This window comes from Elephantulus edwardii, unplaced genomic scaffold (assembly GCF_000299155.1).
Source record: "Elephantulus edwardii isolate Elephantulus edwardi_28Jun2011 unplaced genomic scaffold, EleEdw1.0 scaffold00227, whole genome shotgun sequence".
NCBI classification, from domain to species: Eukaryota; Metazoa; Chordata; class Mammalia; order Macroscelidea; family Macroscelididae; genus Elephantulus; species Elephantulus edwardii.
Window position 1 is genome coordinate 3531505 of NW_006399977.1, and position 19168 is coordinate 3550672.

The 19168-nt window shown below is 36.7% G+C and overlaps 1 protein-coding gene across 1 annotated transcript in view; it reads right to left on the minus strand.

The window, feature by feature from the left end:
* The window catches only part of COL24A1 (collagen, type XXIV, alpha 1), a 548498-nt gene that overhangs the window by 23431 nt on the left and 505899 nt on the right, over positions 1-19168 (minus strand). The window contains exons 54-57 of the mRNA XM_006898370.1: positions 12920-12955; positions 12792-12818; positions 4775-4840; positions 3746-3914 (exon numbers count right to left, since the gene is read on the minus strand). Of these exons, the coding sequence (XP_006898432.1) occupies positions 3746-3914; positions 4775-4840; positions 12792-12818; positions 12920-12955 (298 nt within the window). The remainder of the gene's footprint in view (positions 1-3745; positions 3915-4774; positions 4841-12791; positions 12819-12919; positions 12956-19168) is intronic.

Consider the following 19168-nt stretch of genomic DNA (forward strand, 5'->3'; position numbering starts at 1 on the left):
TTTGGGAGAGTGGAGGGATGGTGCAGGAGAGGAAGACCCTCGATGAGATGGATCGATTCTGTGAGTGGAGTGGTGGGAATGAATGTGTTTGAGACGGCGAGGTTGGCACAAGATAGAACAGCTTTTAGGGCTCTTGTACATAGGGTCGCTATGAGTTGCAAATGACTCCATGGCACATAAGAACAACAACTACAAGCTACACATCCAAAGGAGCACTTTGGCTGCACTTTTTCTAAGATATATCACAGGATAGAATGACATTTAGGGCTCTTGTATATAGGGTCGTTATGAGTCTTGAATGACTCGATGGCACATAACAACAACAAACAACAACAATAATCTAAAGCAGAAACTGTTCTAGTAATTTTGTAATAATCTTCAGTAGGATATTGCTTGCATGTGATATTAATGATATTGTTTGATAATGTTGACATTCTGATGGATCACACTTTTTTTGGAATGAGAATGAATTTGAATCTCTTCCAGTAAGTTAGCCAGATAGTTGTCCTCCAGATTTCTTCATAACCTGGTTAGCATGTCTTGGGCTGCACCTTTTTGTTGAAATATGTCAACTGATATCCTGTCAACTTCTGGGGCCTTGTTTTTTTGCCAGTTCCTTCAGAGAAGCTTGAACCTCCTCTTTCACCATTGCCTCTTATATGTTGTTTCATGTAATTCTTCTGTGTCAGCCAATTTTTTGGTGTAATCATTCCATGTACTCTTTCCATCTTCTTTTGATACTTCCTGGGTTATTCAACATTCTGTCCACAGCATTCTTAAGTATTGCTACTGAGGCTAGAAATTGTTCTTTACTTCCTCCAACTTAAGAAATGCCCAGTGAGTTTGTCCCATATGATTTTCCAATTCCAGCTCTTTGCACATTTCCTTATAATACTTTGCTTCGTCTTCCTGTGCTGCCCCTTGAAATCTTTTATTCAGTTCTTTAACTTCTTGATTTCTTCCCTTTGCTTTGGCTTCTCAGTGCCTAGTGCAATATTCAGTCATAAAGAGAAAACTGTCAGATGTGCCGGCTGAGTATAGAAGAGGCCATGGCACTAATGACATTTTAGCCAATGTTAGATAGATTGTAAAGCTGTGTGTATCAAAGGAATGCCTATTTGAGTTTCATTAGCTATGCAAAGGCATTTGATGGTCACAAATTGTGACTAACCTTGAGAAGAAGAATGGGAATTGCAGAACACTTTGTGTGCTCATGTGAAACCTGTGATTGGACCAGGAAGCAGTCATTAGACTAGAACATGAAAACACTGCATGGTTCAAGATCAGGTGTATACCAGGGATGCAGCTTATCTCCATACCTTTTCAATCTATCTGTGGAATAGATCATTTGGGAGGCTGGACTTTACGAGGAAGAATGTAGCATCAGGATTAGAAGAAGACTCACCAACAACCTGTGTTGTGCAGATGATACAACCTTACTTACTAAAATGCAGGAGGACCTGAAGCATTTGCTGTAGAAACCCAAGGACTGTAGCCTTCAATATGGATTTAAGTTCAACTTCAAGAAAGCAAAGTTTCTCACCATTGAGATAATTAGCAGCACCATGATAGATGGAGAAGAGATTGAGTTTGTTAACAGATTCAGCCTTTTGGTTTCACAAGCAACAGCAGCCAGAAAAACAAAGACAAATTGCATTGGGAAACTCTGCTGTCAGGAACCTCTCCTAAATGCTAAAGAGCAATTATATCAGTTTAGAGACTAAGGTACACCTGATCCAAGCCATGGTCTTCACATTTACTTGGTATGTATCAAAGAGCTAAAGAATGACCAATAATGATAGAAGATGAAACAAAAACTTTGAGTTGTGGTGCTGGAGAAGGGTATTGAATGGATTGTCTTGGAGAGAGTGAAACCAGTCTTCTTCTTGGAGGCAAGGTTTTTGAAGCTCTGTCTGAAATATTTTGGGCAGGTTGCCAGGAAGGATCAGTCCTTAGCAAGGGATATCATGCTTTGAAGGGTGGCTGGAGAGCCCAAGAAAAGAAGACTCTGGATGAGATGAATTGACTTACTGACTGGGGTAAAGTTGGTAGGTGTGTTGGAGACGATGAAATTGGCTCAAGATAGAGCAGGGCTCAGAGCTGTTGTATATAGGGTCACTATTAGTCACAAGGGACTCAGTAGCAGATAACAAGTAGAAGTCAGGAACTGTATACAGAAGTTGACTATTAATGAATATTTATATTGCATTTCTGGAATATAAGCAGTTACATATAAATAAGTAAATTCCCTGTGTGTTTCATATGATTAAGCATGAAGCTGTTAAATTAAAGATGGAGGTACAATTACATTCAGAAGTGCCTCGGAAGACAGTTATTAGAAATTTACCTCCAAAAAATCAGCCATGGACATTTCTTTGCAGCAAGGTCTACTCTGACACACAGAGGGCTGCCGTGAAACAGAATTAACTCAATGGCAACTAGAGTAGGTGGTGATACAGATAGGAAGATAGATTATCTGTTGTCACTAAATAGATTCCGACTCAAAGTGACCCTCTGGAGCAGAATAGAGCTGCCCCATAGGGTTTCCAAAACTGGAAATCTTTATGGAAGCAGATTGCCTCATTACTCTTTAGTGGAGTAGCTGGTAGGTTTGAACTTCCAACCTTTTGGTTAGCTGTCTTGGCTTAAACCACTAAACTACCAGGATTCCTTGGTGGTTTGTTGTTGTTGTGTCAGAACCAACTCATAGCTCACCCTCCAGTGGGTTTTCAGAGACAGTAATTCACAGGAGAGACTGTCCAACCTTCTCCTGTGGAGCAGCTGCTGGATTTGAACTGCAGGCCTTTGGGATTGCTGTGTCAGGCTCTTACAACTAAGTCACCCGAGTTCCCATGATAGATAGATATCACTAGATCATACAAAACAGTTGCCCCAAAGAAACATGTATCATCTTGTTAAGACTAAGACTTTTAGTAAATAAAACAAAAAAATTCAGAAACAGTTGATCCTAGACAAAATAGAAATTAAAATTCAATGACATATTGTACTAGTCAAGGTCTCTTATCCTTAATTAATGATGGATCCATTTAATAAAAAACTTTCCCTGGTGACTGTAATAAAAATTAATTTCTATACCTCTGATTAATGAATTTGGTGTCTGTGAAGGGAATGAGAAACTTCCAAGGAAGATAAACAACTCCATTTTTTATGGCCACTGATTCTAGAATGTGGTATTTAAAATCTATGTTTTAGAAAATACAATAGTTTTATGTACACAAAGTACAAAATCTTTCTTCAGGTTAATATCTTTGGTAGTCGTAGATTAACACTTTTTCACAGGTGATCCTCTCTGATCGCTAATCTAAAGGTCAGCTCTATTTTAATTTTTAACATAAATGTGTTACATTCAAAGCACAGAAACTATAAGCTGAAGAGATTGTTATTGTTATACGCTGTTGAGTAGAGCACAACCCTGCAAACAACCTGACCTATCCTGCACCATCCTTATCATCTCTAATATACTTGATATAAGTGGAAAAAAAATCAGGGCTTAGTAGAGGTTTGAATTAGAAGACCTTTGTTATGTGAACTCTGACAAGTACTCCTTGACATCAGAAAAACATCTCCCTCCAAATGCATTTTGTTTTTGATGACCATTAACTACCATGTACTACGGTTTTATAAAAATGATTAAGATTTGGAGTGAACGCACTGTAAATAACAAGCAAACGTAAAATAATGACATAAAGCTAGACACCAATATTTGAGGAAACCAAGAATTTACCATCTGATACTTTGTGTTCACAGTTAAGTAAATCTTTGCAGGTTCTTGCTGGGTTATCTCTTGTGCCAAGAGGATTCTTGATGCTGTGCAGTAAATTGCTAAGATAGTTTAGGGTTTTGAATATCTCTGTACTGTGGTCGAGTAAAGTCACTTCAGTGTTCTGGTAGCTCTGCCAAATCAAGATAAGAATCATATTAGGGGGGAAAAGTAGAGAACAGTAACAGAAAAGTAGGTAGGCAGTAAAAAGAAGCTCATGTTGTGTGCAGTGCAATCAGTTGGAGGCAGAATGAAAAAACCTTTGTATCTTTTCCATGTTACTGTTATTTGCCAACAATTCAAAACAGAACCATAGCTGACCCTCCAGTGTGTTTACAGAGGCAGTTTATCACACAGAAGGAGAGTGCTTATATTTTTCCCATGAAGCATCTGGTGGATTAGAACTATGTGCCTTTGGGATTGTAGCATAGGTTTTTACCACTAGGCCACCAGAGCTCCGTATTTTCCACAGTATAAAAAGAAATTTTATACTGACTTCATGTTTAAATATAAACACATATGTATGCTTACTAACTTTGATCATAAATAAGTGATTACATTCCCGTTCAAAAGTCAACTTTTTAAACTAATATAAAGTTTGAGAATTAACATGCATATTGAATAAGGTTTAAAAAATTACGAACAGTAACTAGAATTCGAAAAAGAATAATAAGTAATGACAATGGATAGACATTATTTCAAGGAACATGTTTAGCTTTAACTGTTTTTGTTTTATAGTACTAACTTCCTTGCAAATAAGTTCTTTAACATTATAGTTTTGTTTTAAATGTTTCCCTTAAAAAATCTTATGCATACATTTCTTTTCATTACATTAAAATAGTTTACTCTGTCTTAGTAAATGTTTTCATATTTTCAATCTGTTCTTAATACAGCCTTTGACATAAAGCCACATTTTGATCTATACATGCACACAAGGTCCTATTTAATTTGTATAGTTAAGAGTGCCAATGTAAACACAACTAGATATATTACCTCCATCTGTAGGGCAGAATTTGATTGAATCAAGGCTTGAATAGCAGCATTGATGCTCATTTGTTTCTGTATAAAACAAAACCATTTGAGAAAAGCAGTAAGAGCAACATTGAATATTTTAAAGTTTGTAAATTCTGAAAGCATTGCTGCTAAAGTATACCAGAGCTATTATCTGAAATGAGTTTGTAATTCCCATGGTTACACAAAACTTGGAAGTATTCTCTTGCTATCTGAAAGGACAAATGCTGTCTTCATCCAAGTCTTAAAGGTTTTCTGATTAAGAGAGGACCAAAGTCTAGCAGTTACTTCTTTCAACTGCCTGAAAACACACACAAAAAGTTACTAAAATGTAAGAAGAAAGAAATATGATCCCACTTGGGGTCACTATGAGTTGTAGTCCACTCAATGGCACCTAACAACAACATCATGGGTAATAAATTGTAAAGTGAAGAATAAATAACTGTAGCAATTTTTTAAGTTACGTTCTTGGAAGAAAAATAGAGTAAAATACTACTGTCCTGAGGTAGTCACCACATTAGTTTAATCTGATAGTTCTGTGGTCTTAAAAACAATTTCTGAAGTTGGAAAATGTACCATTAGTTCCAAAAGAAATAATACATGAAGAACTCAATCTCCTCCTGAATTTAATAAAAAGGTATTTTTAGGGGAAGACTAGGTATAACTATTAGTATAAGTCTTTTTATATTTTTGTAAAGTAAATTTGGGAGCTAAGAAGCAGAAATTGGGAGAATGTTCTTGGAAATAGCATCTGTATAAGTAAACCAAGCAATCTAATGCCTTTCAGAATGACTGAGCTTGTAAGGTATTTCTTTACACAGATGTCCAAATGTTAGAAATCGTTCTCAACAGATGTCTCCTAATTTATGGTGGGTAATTTTTTTTAAAAAAACCAACAAAAACCTATTTACAATGATGGAACAATCAATAAAGTACACTATTCCTGACTCAACATGTGGCTTTCACCCTGTGAAAAAGTTAACTTATCTATGATACATGTTGAGGATTTAATGGTAAGCAAAAAGAAACTTGCCTTCCTGAAGCCTAAGGTTATAAAGGGAGAGAAAGATTGATTAAATTGTTTCAGAAATACATAATTAAAAATTGTGGTAGTATTATTAAAGAAAAGAACATGGGACAGAGAACTTATGTACTATTAAAAGAACAAACTAATATATCTTAGAAAAAGTGCAGCCAAAGTGCTCCTTGGAGGCAAAGATGGTGAAGCTTCACCTTTCATCCTTTGGATGTGTAGCTTGTTGTTGTTGTTATGTGCCATTGAGTCGTTTGCGACTCATAGGGACCCTATGTAAAAGAGCCCTAAACGCCATTCTATCCTGTGCCAACCTCACCGTCTCAAACATATTCATTCCCACCACTCCACTCACAGAATCGATCCATCTCATCGAGGGTCTTCCTCTCCTGCGCCATCCCTCCACTCTCCCAAACATGATGTCCCTCTCCAAGGACCAGTCCCTCCTTGCAACATGCCCAAGGTACATCAGATGAAGCTTCAGAATCCTTGACTCCAGGGAGCATTCTGGCTTCACCCTCTCCAGACCAAACGTGTTTGTTCTCCTAGCAGTCCATGGTATATTACACTCTTCTCTAGCACCACAACTCAAAGGCATCAATTCTCTTTCTATCATCCCTATTCACTGTCCAACTCCTGATGCATAGCACGTAATTGCAAAGACTATAGCCTGGATCAGGCGCACCTTAGTCTCCAGCCTGATGTCGTTGCACTTCAGTACTCTTGAGAGATCCCTCACAGCTGGCTTTCCCAATGCAATTCGTCTCCTGATTTCCTGGCTGCTGTTACCAAGAGTGTTGACTGTGGAGCCAAGTAAATGAAAACTGTTAACTATCTCAATCTCTTCACCATCCATACTGATGCTGCCAATTAGCCCAGTGGAATCTCTGTTTTCTTGATATTGATCTTCAATCCATATTGAAGGCTGCAGTCCTTGACCTTCTGCAGCAAGTGCTTCAGGTCCTCCTCAGTTTCAGAGAGCATGATTGTGTCATCTGCATAACACCGGTTGTTGAAGATGTGTAGCTAGGAAAAGCTATTCCTTAGAAAGATGGAGGGTTGTCAGAGGAGGGGAAAACCCCTAATGAGATGGACTGACACAGTGACTTCATCAGTGGACTCTACTGTGTTTGAAATGATGAGGATGGCACAGGGTAGGGCAGGGTTCAGGTGGGCTGTTCACCGATAGTACCTAACAACAACCCCCCGCCCCACACTCCCAATTAAATCTGTAGTTTAGTTTGTTGTGTTAAACTGCTAACTGAAAGGTCAACAGATTTAATGAACCACCCTCTCCTCAGAAGAAAGATGGGTAGTCATCAGTCATCAAAATACACAGCCTTGGAAACCCAACAGAGTTGTAAAGAGTCAGGAGTCAAGTCAGGAGGATGCAAGAAGGCTTCCCTGTGGGAGTAGCAGGTGATCTGAGATCTGAAGAACAAATGATAACTTTTAGGTGAACGGATACGAAAGTAAAAGGCAGATGTAATAGTTTTGCACCAAAGGTTGTTATTGCTGTTAGGAGCTGCTGAGTGGAGTATGAATGATAGCAATATTATAAACAGTATATCTGAACCCTGCCCTATTCTGTGCCATCCTCATCATCTCTGCCACATAAGAGCCCCCCATTGTTCCAGTCACGTGTCAATGCACCTCACTGAGGGTTTTCCACTCCTCTGCTGACTCTCAACTTTTCAGATCATTATGTTTTTCTAACAACATGTCCAAAGTATGTAAAAAGAAGTTTCACCATTTCTCTCTCTAAGGAGCATCCTGGCTGCACTCTCTCCAAGGAATGGCCTCTCCTAGCAACAGGTCCGAGGTATGAGAGATAGATGAAGCTTTGTCATCCTTGTCTCTAAGGAGCACTCTGGCTGCTTTCCCCCAGCATATATCTATTCATTCTTTTTGCAGTCCGGAGGATATTTAGTGCTCTTCTCCAGTACCACAACTAAAAAAAACATCAATTACTATTCTGTCATGTGGAAACTATAAACTGTGAACTTAGAGAACAGACAATAGTTACAGAACAAGGCTAAGCATTTTTGTTTATAGAGTTGGTACTAGATGGCACTTAACAACAACAACAACAACAACAACAACATATAATGCCAAGCCCTTGTCTCCATTTTGGACTTGGATGAAGCGGCTGGGCTCTGTAAGATGATGCTCTTGCTTTGGTTGAGGATCTGTGTGGAATGTTTGGTTGTTTTTTATTTAAGTCTCTTTTTAGAGTCAACGAGACATCTTGGAGACCCCTTGTATTTAAAATTTGGGCCGTAGGGATTATATTTTAATCTCTTGTTATTATATTTTGGAGGAACATTCCTCTAATTCATATAACACTCTTCTGTCAATTTGCTGTGCTGACGTAATCTGGGTTTGCTGTGATGCTGAACCTTGTGCCACTGGGGTCTCAAATGCCACAATGGCTGCCCATGGTGGACAGTGTTTGGTGGAGATTCCAGTTTAAAACAGGTTTGAAAGGAGGTGTGGCATCCATGTCATAAAGCACATGCCTCTGGAAATCCTATGAACTTGGAGAAATGATAGTTATAGAAAGGCCTCAACAACAACAATAACCTCTTTAGTTACTATCTAAATCTCAGATGCATAACAAATAATTGCACTTTGGATTTTAAACTTACACTTTTGCTCTCCAGCACTTTGGTGAGGTCCCTGACTGTAAACTTTGCTGTTGCAACATGTCTTTTGATTTCCTGACATAAAAAGCTTAGCCTAATTCATTTTTCAGGAACTCTAGTGGTCAATTGGTAAGAAGCTGTGCTGCGATCCCAAAGGCACACAGTTCAAACCTACCAGCTCTTCCACAGAAGAAGGTTGGGCTATATCCTCCTATGTGATTTACTGACTCTGAAAACCCACTCTGAAGGGTCAGTCGTAAGTCAGTTCCAACTCGACAGCACTTAACGACAACAAAAAAATATTTTCAACAAATTGCAGTTGGACTGTCACGGTTATATCAAAGTGAAGATTTTTTTTGAAAAGGCCACAAAGATAATTGATACTAAACATGGAAAATGGAATTAAATACCAAAGAATAACTTCCTTTATACTTTCTAGTTCTTTGTTGTTTGTGATTAATTGCTTTAATCTTAGAGGATTGGCAGCTCTTGAACTCTACAGATCTTGAAGACTTTGGAACTTCTAAAAATTATTAAGTAACTCAAAGAGCTTATGTTTATATGAGTGCAGTACCTTAAGCTGATATTTATCATATTAGAAATGAAAAGAAAATATTGAGCTATTAACAAACTTCTCTAAAATAAGCCCACTATATGTTAATGTAAATTATTTTATAAAAGGAGTTTTATTGCAAAATTAAAAATGTCAGTAAATAGAGGCACTGTTTATATCTTTGTAAATCTCTTTAATGTCTAGATCAGAATAGAATAGGATAGAATAGAAATTGGAATCTCATTTTCTGTTTACAATCTATTATGATTTTAGATTGGTTGGAATATATGGAACAAATCTATGAGCAATGTAGTTGGAAAAAATATTTTAAGAGCCTTTTAAATAATTGTGAATATTCTTTTTTTGAAATGGCATAAAAATTTTCCAAGTGGTAGTTCCTTAATAGCTTCAGTGTGGAATAACCCCCCACCCCCATTATGCTAAATGAACCAACTCATTCCCAAAAGGACAAATACTGTGTAAGACCATTATTGTAGATTGATTACGAGGATCCAAGTGGGAGGGTGGGGACAGAGGGGTGAAGATGGGTAGTGAATGAGGTGATGGTGGTGGTGGGTAATGATATGGTTGCATGATTTTATGGGTGGAGGTAGTGAGTGGGTAAAGGAAATGTGAAAGATCTGGTGTAAAAAACCAATGTATACAAACTTTGTATGCAATCCAATTGCTTTCGTTGTCATGTGCCATTGAGTCACCAGGGACTCATAGAGACCCTATGTTTGGCATCTCTGAACCCTGCACTGTCCTGAGCCAGTTTCCCTAATTCCGACACACCAACCCCTAGTAATCCAGTATAAAATAAAAATTTTATTTAACAAACAAACAATTCTCTATTAATGAACTTTTTCCTTTTCTTATCTTTAAAATACGGTAAGAATACATATTATAAAAACATTTGCCAATTCAATTCTTACATTTCTCAATGAATTTTTTTTATACTTTTAATGTAAAAATCTCATTTAGCTTAAACTTTGAAGGAAGGTTTTTACTGATATTTAATTTTGTTAACAAAACATAAATAAATAATAAATAATTTGGATCATTTGCATAAATAATTGAGGAAATATGATTTTACATAATTAAGCAGATCTTACAAATACTGAAACATTTTATTATTTAATAAAACAACTTGTTGACATCATTGACTATCTCTTTACAAAAATCTAAGTACTTTCAGAAATTAGTCAATTTATATGGTAGATATAAATCTTCTGAAATTATTGTTTGCTTAAAAGTTTGAATTTTGCCACCAGCATCAAGATCTATCAATTCTTAAATTATTCACTTCATTCATTTTCAAGCAAGTATGTGCCCTGGACTTGTAGCAATAACATTGTTAGTCTGCTAAGTGAAGACGGTACTCCGTAATAAAAGCAGCCAGTTGAATCTGTAACTCAAGCACTTGTACCAAGTGCCTTAACTTGAGATCACCATTGCATTCTGGTAGACACTAAAAGTCCTTTCCTCATGTGAAATATTAAAAGGATGGTTATTCAGAGTTAGAGATATAGGAGGAGAGAGTAAAAATAGTGTACCATTTCCTCTGCTCTCTAAAAGAAATGCTCAAACTAAAAAAAAATTATCAGAATAAACTTTTTCACAACTGTAGGAATTAAAAAAAATGCTTATATCAGGATTCTATATTCAAAATGGTATGCAGCCATCACCATTGTCTTATTCCAGAACATTTTCATTACTCCTGTACTCAGCAATAGCAGTCACTTCCTGTAGTTTTTGTTTTATTCAATTTCATTTCAAAAGAATGCTGAATAGAACTAACAAAATTGGTTTCATAATCCACTGACTAATAAGTCACAACTCATAATACATGCACATGTCACTAGATTATTACTAAGAACATTTCTAGCTCTAATTCTATGATTTTTCTGTTTTCCTCCAAATGAAGTCTTCTAGCTTGGAAGCTTCACACTGATTTTTTTTACAGGCCTAGCCTGCTTCTTCATACTTATTCATTCATTTATTCAACAGACACTTATAAGGACTGAATTATAGGAGGGGGGAGAGTATAACGTCTATTTTCAGAAAATTAAAAATCTAGCAGAATTAGACTGACATGGACATGTGTTTGAATGAATGAAGGGACGTGACTGTTTTAATATTGCAATCTGAAGAGAGAATGGAAAGAAGAATTTCACAGAGGAGATGATCCTATGCTGACTTCAGAAAGGGCATGTACGTGTTTTCACATTGTCATTTATGCCTTTGCTTTCAAAGTATTATTCTCATTGCTTCATTGTGACTTTCCTGGGGTAAACTCTCTAAGCCCTAGAAGAGAATACACAACCATGTTTTCATAGTTACCAAGAATCAGGAAAGTCAGGGGGAAAGAAATAAAACATACATAAGAAAAATGAAAATTTACTGAATATTCATAATGTGTCAAGCAATGTGTACTATCTCATTTAGTCCTCATACATAATTACTCAAAGTTAACGCTTTTTATTGCCATTCTTTTTAAACAAACAAACAAAAATCTTTCACACATTCTTCATTCTGGATAGCTAGGGAGACATACAAAAATATTCTAAATAAGACAGGTATGATTTACTAAATTTTGATAATAAATGTGAAAATTTCTTCTAAATATGTCCTTACTCAATGATGTAGATCTTTTATAATTTGTCTTTTCTTGGCAAGACAGCAAACTGATAAGGATATTTGTAATTGTGGAGGCTTAGAAAGAGAGGAATGATTTGAAGGTCTAGAGAAAGATACTACCATTGATGTTCACACATTGTAGGTTTCAATCAGTATGTAAGTAAGGAGTAGTAATTTGGAAAAAATCCTCATTTTCAAGGGGCAATTGTCTTTGAGGCACTCTCCTTTAAAGGTATTCCTTATACCTCATGTAAAGCAGTGGATAATAAATTTCTGGCCCAGGAAGGTAGACTACAGTGATCCATGACCTAGAACCGATGGAGATAAAATTGATACCAGACTTACATGTGGAAATAAACAAGGTTTGGAAGGCCAACCCTTACTTGGACTGGCCACTGGGCAATTGAATAATGCAGCCAATGCTGAATCACTTTCAGGCATGAAATAAGACAAAGGACCAGTGAATCTGGATTGGGTGCAATGACAGCGGAAGATAGATGAATATGGAGGTAGAAGGAGAACTTTTATAGGGAGGAAGAATACACAGAAATCTTTGGCATTAAAGCAGATACAAATCTTGAGAGAGATCAAACTAGCAATTTCAGAGGTAAAGAGATGGTAGCTAAGCAAGTCATGGAGTGCTTCAAAGGTAAAGGTAGCAAATTATAGACAGTAATAAATAACAAGCAAATATATAAGACCCAAGAGGGCTTCTACAGTGTCATCAACTGAGGATTTCTCTAATGACCAAGAAGTAGGTAACTCTAGTATGCAAAACAACAAAAAAAATTTCCAAGATATTTTAAGTAAAGAGAGGGCCAGGACTTGAAAATAGAAAGAAATGGAGGGACTTAGTAATTTTTTGAGCAATTGTCAAGCACTTTGCTGGGAACTTTACTGCTTGATTTACTTGTTAAAACCACCCAAGGAAGTAGGTAATACTGTTCTTACTTTATAGATAAGTGTGAGGGTTAGATTTCAAAGTTACACTGTTGGGTCAGGTCTGTATGAAGTTAGCAATGAAGCATAGAGAATAAACAGTAATTATAATTATTGTTATAATTAGAAATTTTAACATAAAAAGCTTTCAGAAGTTAATGTAACAAAAGAAAGTAAAACAAAACCTACTCTTGGACCAGGTGCTCCAGGTGGCCCCTATAGAAAAAAAAGATGAAAACTTATATTTAATAGAAATCCAAAAGCAGGTAAGCATAAACATTTTAAGGATAAATAGCTCCAAACTTAAATAAACTCACTGGAGGCCCAGGGTGACCTCTTGGTCCTTGGGGACCCTAGAAGAAACAGAGACAAGCACAATATGCATATTACATTTTTGTTTAGTATGAATAAATAAACTACAACTCAACTTGTATCAATGATCCTGTTGTGTAAAGAAAGTCATGAAATTTCAAAGTTGTTTTTGTTTTATGAAATCTTTGTTCTTGCACGTAGCTATCATTTATATTTATGAACGAGTAGTTAGGCTCTTCCTGCTTTTTAATATTAGTAGAAAGGATTCATTTTACTGTATGGGGTTCAAGTGGCCTAGTGGGGAAGAAGTCTGCCAACTCAAGGATGGCAAGTTGAACCCACCAGCACTCGGGAGAAGGGAAATCTCTTCCCATGCAATTTACAGCTTCTGCAAGCTCCCTGGAGGGTCAGCTATGAGTCAGTTTGGCTCACTGGCAAAGAGTTAGTTGAGCTATTAACTGTGACTGTGACGTTTAAAAAGGTCAGAGGTACTTTTTTCCACCTGTTGTTTCTACCTATCATACAGCTAATCTTAAAAAATGGAAACTTCAAAGTGTTCTTTGGCACCTTTGTTTTCCTTTACCACTTACCTAGAAATTGGTTGCCAAATCCTGTTCAATTTACTGCCAACTCTCTTCAAAATACTTTTCTTCCTTCCCACCTCCACAGCAACAGCAATTGTGTCAGTTAAGTGTTTCAATTTTTGTCAGGATATCTATTTGACTTCCTATTTATTTTCTCCATTGTATTAAGCACTTATCATTTATTTTTTTTTCCAGAGCACTTTAGTCTTTTTTTAAAAACTTTTTTTAAGAAAAATTTCCACTAGCTTATTTACAAAATTAAAATGCTTTGTCTTCATAAATCTGTCATTATTTATGTAAAATGATTCAATGTCTCTTCATTTGTAAGAGGTTAAAACATAAGCTTCATAACAGTGATAAAAGAAGTCATTGCCGTTGAAGGTGAGAGCTGACCTTCCAACTATTTTTTGAGAGGCTGTAAATTGCATGGGGAGAGTTTGCCCATCTTTCTCTTGAAGAGCCACGGATAGATATGAACTTCTGGAGAGCACAGCTTTTGGTTTGCCAGTGCAATTTCCTATGGAGAACATCCCCAGATTTTCTTGAGAACTCACTATGTGCCAAGATGTATGCAATATTTCTGGTTTATAGTTAAGAAAACAGAATGGCAGAATAACCAGTGAGTTAGTAGCACAGCTAGTATTAAAATCCAAGTAATAAGACTAAAATGGTATGGTCTTAATCGCTTGACATTACTTCCTCCTCTCAACACTTTGTTCTTCAATTCCATTCACTTTCTCTAACTCATCCAATACTTCATACATAATGAATAACTGAATATCTCTGAACTTTTCAAATTCTTTCACATATGTATGTGTTATTTCCTTGACCAGGGGTGCTGTTCTCTGCCTCTTCTATCAGCTGAACATCCCTATTCCAATATTTCTTTTTCACCCTCCTTGCTTGCCACACACCACAGCTTCTTGCTTATCTTTTTCTGCATTTTATAGTATGTAACACTTTGTTGTTATTGCTCTGTAGACGACTCATAGTGACCCTATGAACAAAAGACCTGAGCACTGTTCATAGAGTTTCCGGAGGCAAGCCATTTCAGAGATGGACATCACTCCTGCTTCCAAGCTTGTTTTAATCAGGAAGCTCCACCAAACACCGTTCACCATGGGTAACCCTCATCGCATTTGGCACATCAGTGTTACAGAGTTTAGCATCACAGCAACCATGAGTATGTAACACTAGAAAGACTAGTTATTTGGAAGGTATCTTAGTCATCTTTTTTTATCTAGAATGAGAATATACCTAATACATGTAGGTGCTCTATAAATGAATCATAATGTTAAATTAATTGGATAAATGAATAACAGTGTTATATAAGTAAATGAATAATAATGTTACATCACACTTGATATAAATTTAGAAATGAGAGTAACTTTCAAATGTGTATTATAAAATATAAAATGTTACATTGACTTTTTCCAAAATGAAACAATGGCAATCATTGTAAACGGTGGGAGGCCTTATAAGACTGCTCAAACATTTTACTTACTTGATGGTCAATTGACTATTAAGGACAGAATATGATTAAGAGATAACAAAGCAAAATTTGTTTTTAGCTGAGCTTGTATAATGTTGATACTATGCTTGACTTAAAAATAAGTATCTTTTATTGCCAAATGCTGTTGATCCTCAATATACTCTGACAGCTAGAACAAATAACAAACACACAGTTATTTTAAAATGCTAGAGTCATCCAACAAATACCATGTCTACTGGAAATGCCTTAGTTTGCATGGTTTGTGATTACAATTTTAAGCAAAGAATGCACAAAACTTGTACCACAGAAGCTGCATGGCATATTGCAGTAATTTCATGTTGAAAATAACCTTAAACATATAGCGGTTGAGTGAATATGGTTGTATAAGTTTCTCCAATCTTGACCAACATTGTAAAAATAGCAATTATGACATTTCATCCCATTTTGCATATTTCTGCCACTTGCAATACCTCACTGATTCTCAATACAAAAATATATATTATTTTATTTTGAAAGAGGACTATATGACAAGAGAAATAAATTATTGATACTGCTAATTTTATTGGGCTCTCAGTTTGTTGCCACAAATGTGATCAAAGAAAATAGGAGTCTAAAAACTCTTAATTGTGCTCATGTGAAACTTTTACCAAAACCAAGAGACTATTAGGCAAACAGAGCAAGGGAACACTATATGGTTTAAAATAAAGAGAAGAGTCAGTCAGGGTTGTATCCTCTCTCCATATCTTTTCAATATGTATGGTGAAGGAACAATTCAAGAAGCTGAATTCAATGAAGAAGAATGTGGCACCAAGATCAGAGGAAAACTCATTAATATCCTGCACTATGTAGGTGATACAACCTTACTTGCTGAAAGTAAAGAAGGCTTGAAGCACTTGTTGCAAAAGATAAAAGCCTTCCATATGGATTGGATCTCAACATCAAGAAAACATAAATTCTTACCACTGGTCTGATAGGCAACATCCTGATAGATAAACATTGAAACTGTCAATAACTTCATCTTACTTTGACCTGTAAGCAACACCCTTGGTACCATCAGTCAAAAAATCAGGAAACATATTGCACTGGAAAGTCTATAATCAGGGACCTCTCCAAATTATTGAGGAGCAATGATGTTAGTTTGAGAACTAAGATACCTACAATCCAGGTCATGGCCTTTCATACCACTTGCTATGCATCTGAGACATAGACAATGAAAAAGGATGACAGAAGAAGAATTGATGTCTTTGAACTGTGATGTTGGAGAAGAGTATTGACTATCCTATGAACTTTCAAAAAACACTTAAATATATCTTGAATAAAGTGTACCCAGAGTGCTTCTTGGAGGCAAAGACGATAAAGCTTCATCTCACATACTTTAGGCATGTTGCTAGGAGGGAAGCAGCTCTTCTTTGGAGAGGTATATGATGCTTAGAAGTGAGGAAAGCCATTGAAAGAGACCGTCAACCAGGTGGATTGACACAGTGACTACTGCAATGAGCTCTAGTGTTTCAGGAAGTATGAGGATGGCACAGGGTAAGATAGGGTTCAAATCTGCTGTTCACAGGGTTGCTATGGATTAAACTTGACTCAACAGCATCCAACAAAACCAATAACAATGAATGTTAAAAATAAATAGATAAATATTAGTTTAAAATTTTTGACTTGCTAACAGGATAGACTAGATTAGATTTTCCCATAATTTGGGTTTATTTTATAAATGCTGGTAGCTTAGTGGTAAGAAGAAGCGCTGTCAACCCAAAGCTATGTGGTTTGAATCTACCAGCTGCTCCACAGGAGAAAAATGGGCAATCTCCTCTTGTGCGATATATAGCCTCTGAAAACCTGCTGGAATGATAGCTATGAGTCGGTTCTGACTCAAAGGTATATAACAGCAACACAGTAGGATATATTTTACCATAGTTTGAGTTTCTCTTACAGTGCTTAAATCATCTTTCTTACTTTCAATTAGAACAAAAAAAATAATTCTGATAGTTATAAGGATGGTGAGACACAATAATTAAAAGGTAATATCTGAGAAAACTTTAAAGAGTATTTTCAACATTTTGTTGATTTCTCTTAAATAATATGTCATCCAAATGAAGCAGCAAAACTAAAAAGTCATACTAGGATTACTCCCTAATTTTTCACTTGAGTACATGTAAGTGTTTTGGGATTCTTTCTTTTCAATGTTATTCATAATTGGTTATGATTACCCATAATCAAATGCCTTTTTATACTCAGTAAAACATAAGTAAATGTGTTTCCAGTATTCTCTGCTTTTAGCAAAGATCCATCTGACATCAGTAATGATATCCCTCATTCCATGTCCTCTTCTTAATTCAGCTTAAATTTTTGGCAGTTTCTTGTTAGATGTGTTGTTCTAGCTGTTTTAAAGGAATCTTCAGCAAGATTTTATTTGAATGTGGTATTAATGCTATTCTTCAATAATTTTCACATTGTGTTGGATCACTATTATTTTGAGTGGGAACAAATATGAATCTATTCTAGTCACTTGACCATGTAACTCTTTTACTAATTTCTTGTCATGGACTAGTGAACATATTCAAGGCTGAAACACTTTAATCAATGAAACACATCAAATTCAATTTGTATGCTGAGAAAATAATTCAAGAAGCTGGACTCTATCCAGAGAAATATGGCACCAGAATTGGAGGAAGACTCATCAACAGCCATGTTATACAGGTGACATAGCCTTGTTGTTATATGCTGTCAAGACGCTTGCAACTCATAGCAACCCTATGTACAACAGCCTTAAACTCTGCTCTGTCCTGTGTCAATTGCACTCTCTGACACTCCCATCCCAATTATCCCAGTCACTGAATCAATCCACCTCATAGTCCTGTGTCAATCATACTGTCTCTGATACACCCATCCTGATTACCCCAGCCACTGAATCAATCCACCTCACAGAGGACCTTCCCCTCCTGTGCCATCCTTCCACCATTCCAAGCATGATGTCTCTCTCCAAGGACTGGTCCCTTCTTACAACATGTCCAAAGTATGTCATACGAAATCTCAGGATTCTTGCCTCCAAGAAGCAGCCCGGTTAAACCCTTTCCAGGATGAATCTGTGTTTTTTTAGCAGTCAATACTCAATACTCATCTCCAGCACCACAACTCAAAAGCATCAGTTCTCCTTCTATTCTCCCTAGTCATTGTCCAACACTGTGATGCACAAAAAGAGATTGCAAAGACCATGACCTGTATCAGATGCACCTTAGTCTCCAGAGAGACACCATTGCTCTTCGGTACTTTGAAGAGATCCCTAACAGCAGGCTTTCCCTTCTCAATATGTCTTTTAATTTCCTGGCTTCTGGTGTCAAGAATGTTGACTATGGAGCCAAGCAAACTAAAGCTGTGAACAATCTCCATCTCTTCACCATCCATCCTGATGCTGCCAATTGGTCCAGTGGTGAAAATCTCTGTCTTCTTGACATTCAGCCTCAATTCATATTGAAGGCTTAAGTCCTTGACCTCTGCAGCAAGCACTTCAGGTCCTCCTCAGTTTCAGCAAGCAGGGTTGTGTCATCTGCATAACACAGATTGTTAATAGATCTTCTAAAAATCCTGATGCCACAATTCTCAGAGCCCATCCTCCTGGATAATCTGTTCTGCATATAGGTTGAAAAGGTATGGAGATAGGACATATCCTTGGTGTACACCCTTCCCAATTTTGAACCATGAGTGCTTCCTTCCTCCATTCTGATGATTGCTTCTTGGTCCACAGTATAGGTTTTGCATTAGCATGATCAAGTGTTCTGGGATTCCCATTCTTCTCACAGTCAGCCACAATTTGTTATGATCCACACAGTCAAACACCGTTGCATAATCATTGAAATACATAGAGACATTCCTCTGGTATTTCCTGCTTTCAGCTAAGATCCATATAACATTAGCTACAATATCCCTAGTACCACGACCCCTTCTAAACCTAGCTTGTCCTTCTGGCAGTTCTCTGCTGATGTGCTGTTCCAGTCATTTTTGGAAAATCTTCAGTAGAATCTTGCTTGCATGTGAAATCAATGAGATTGTTCTATAGTTTCCACATTCTGTTAGGTCACCCTTCTTTGGAATAGGAACAAATATAGATCTCTTCTAGTCAGCTGGCCAAGTGGTTGTTCTCCAGATTTCTTGGCACAGCTTGGTGAGCACGTCTA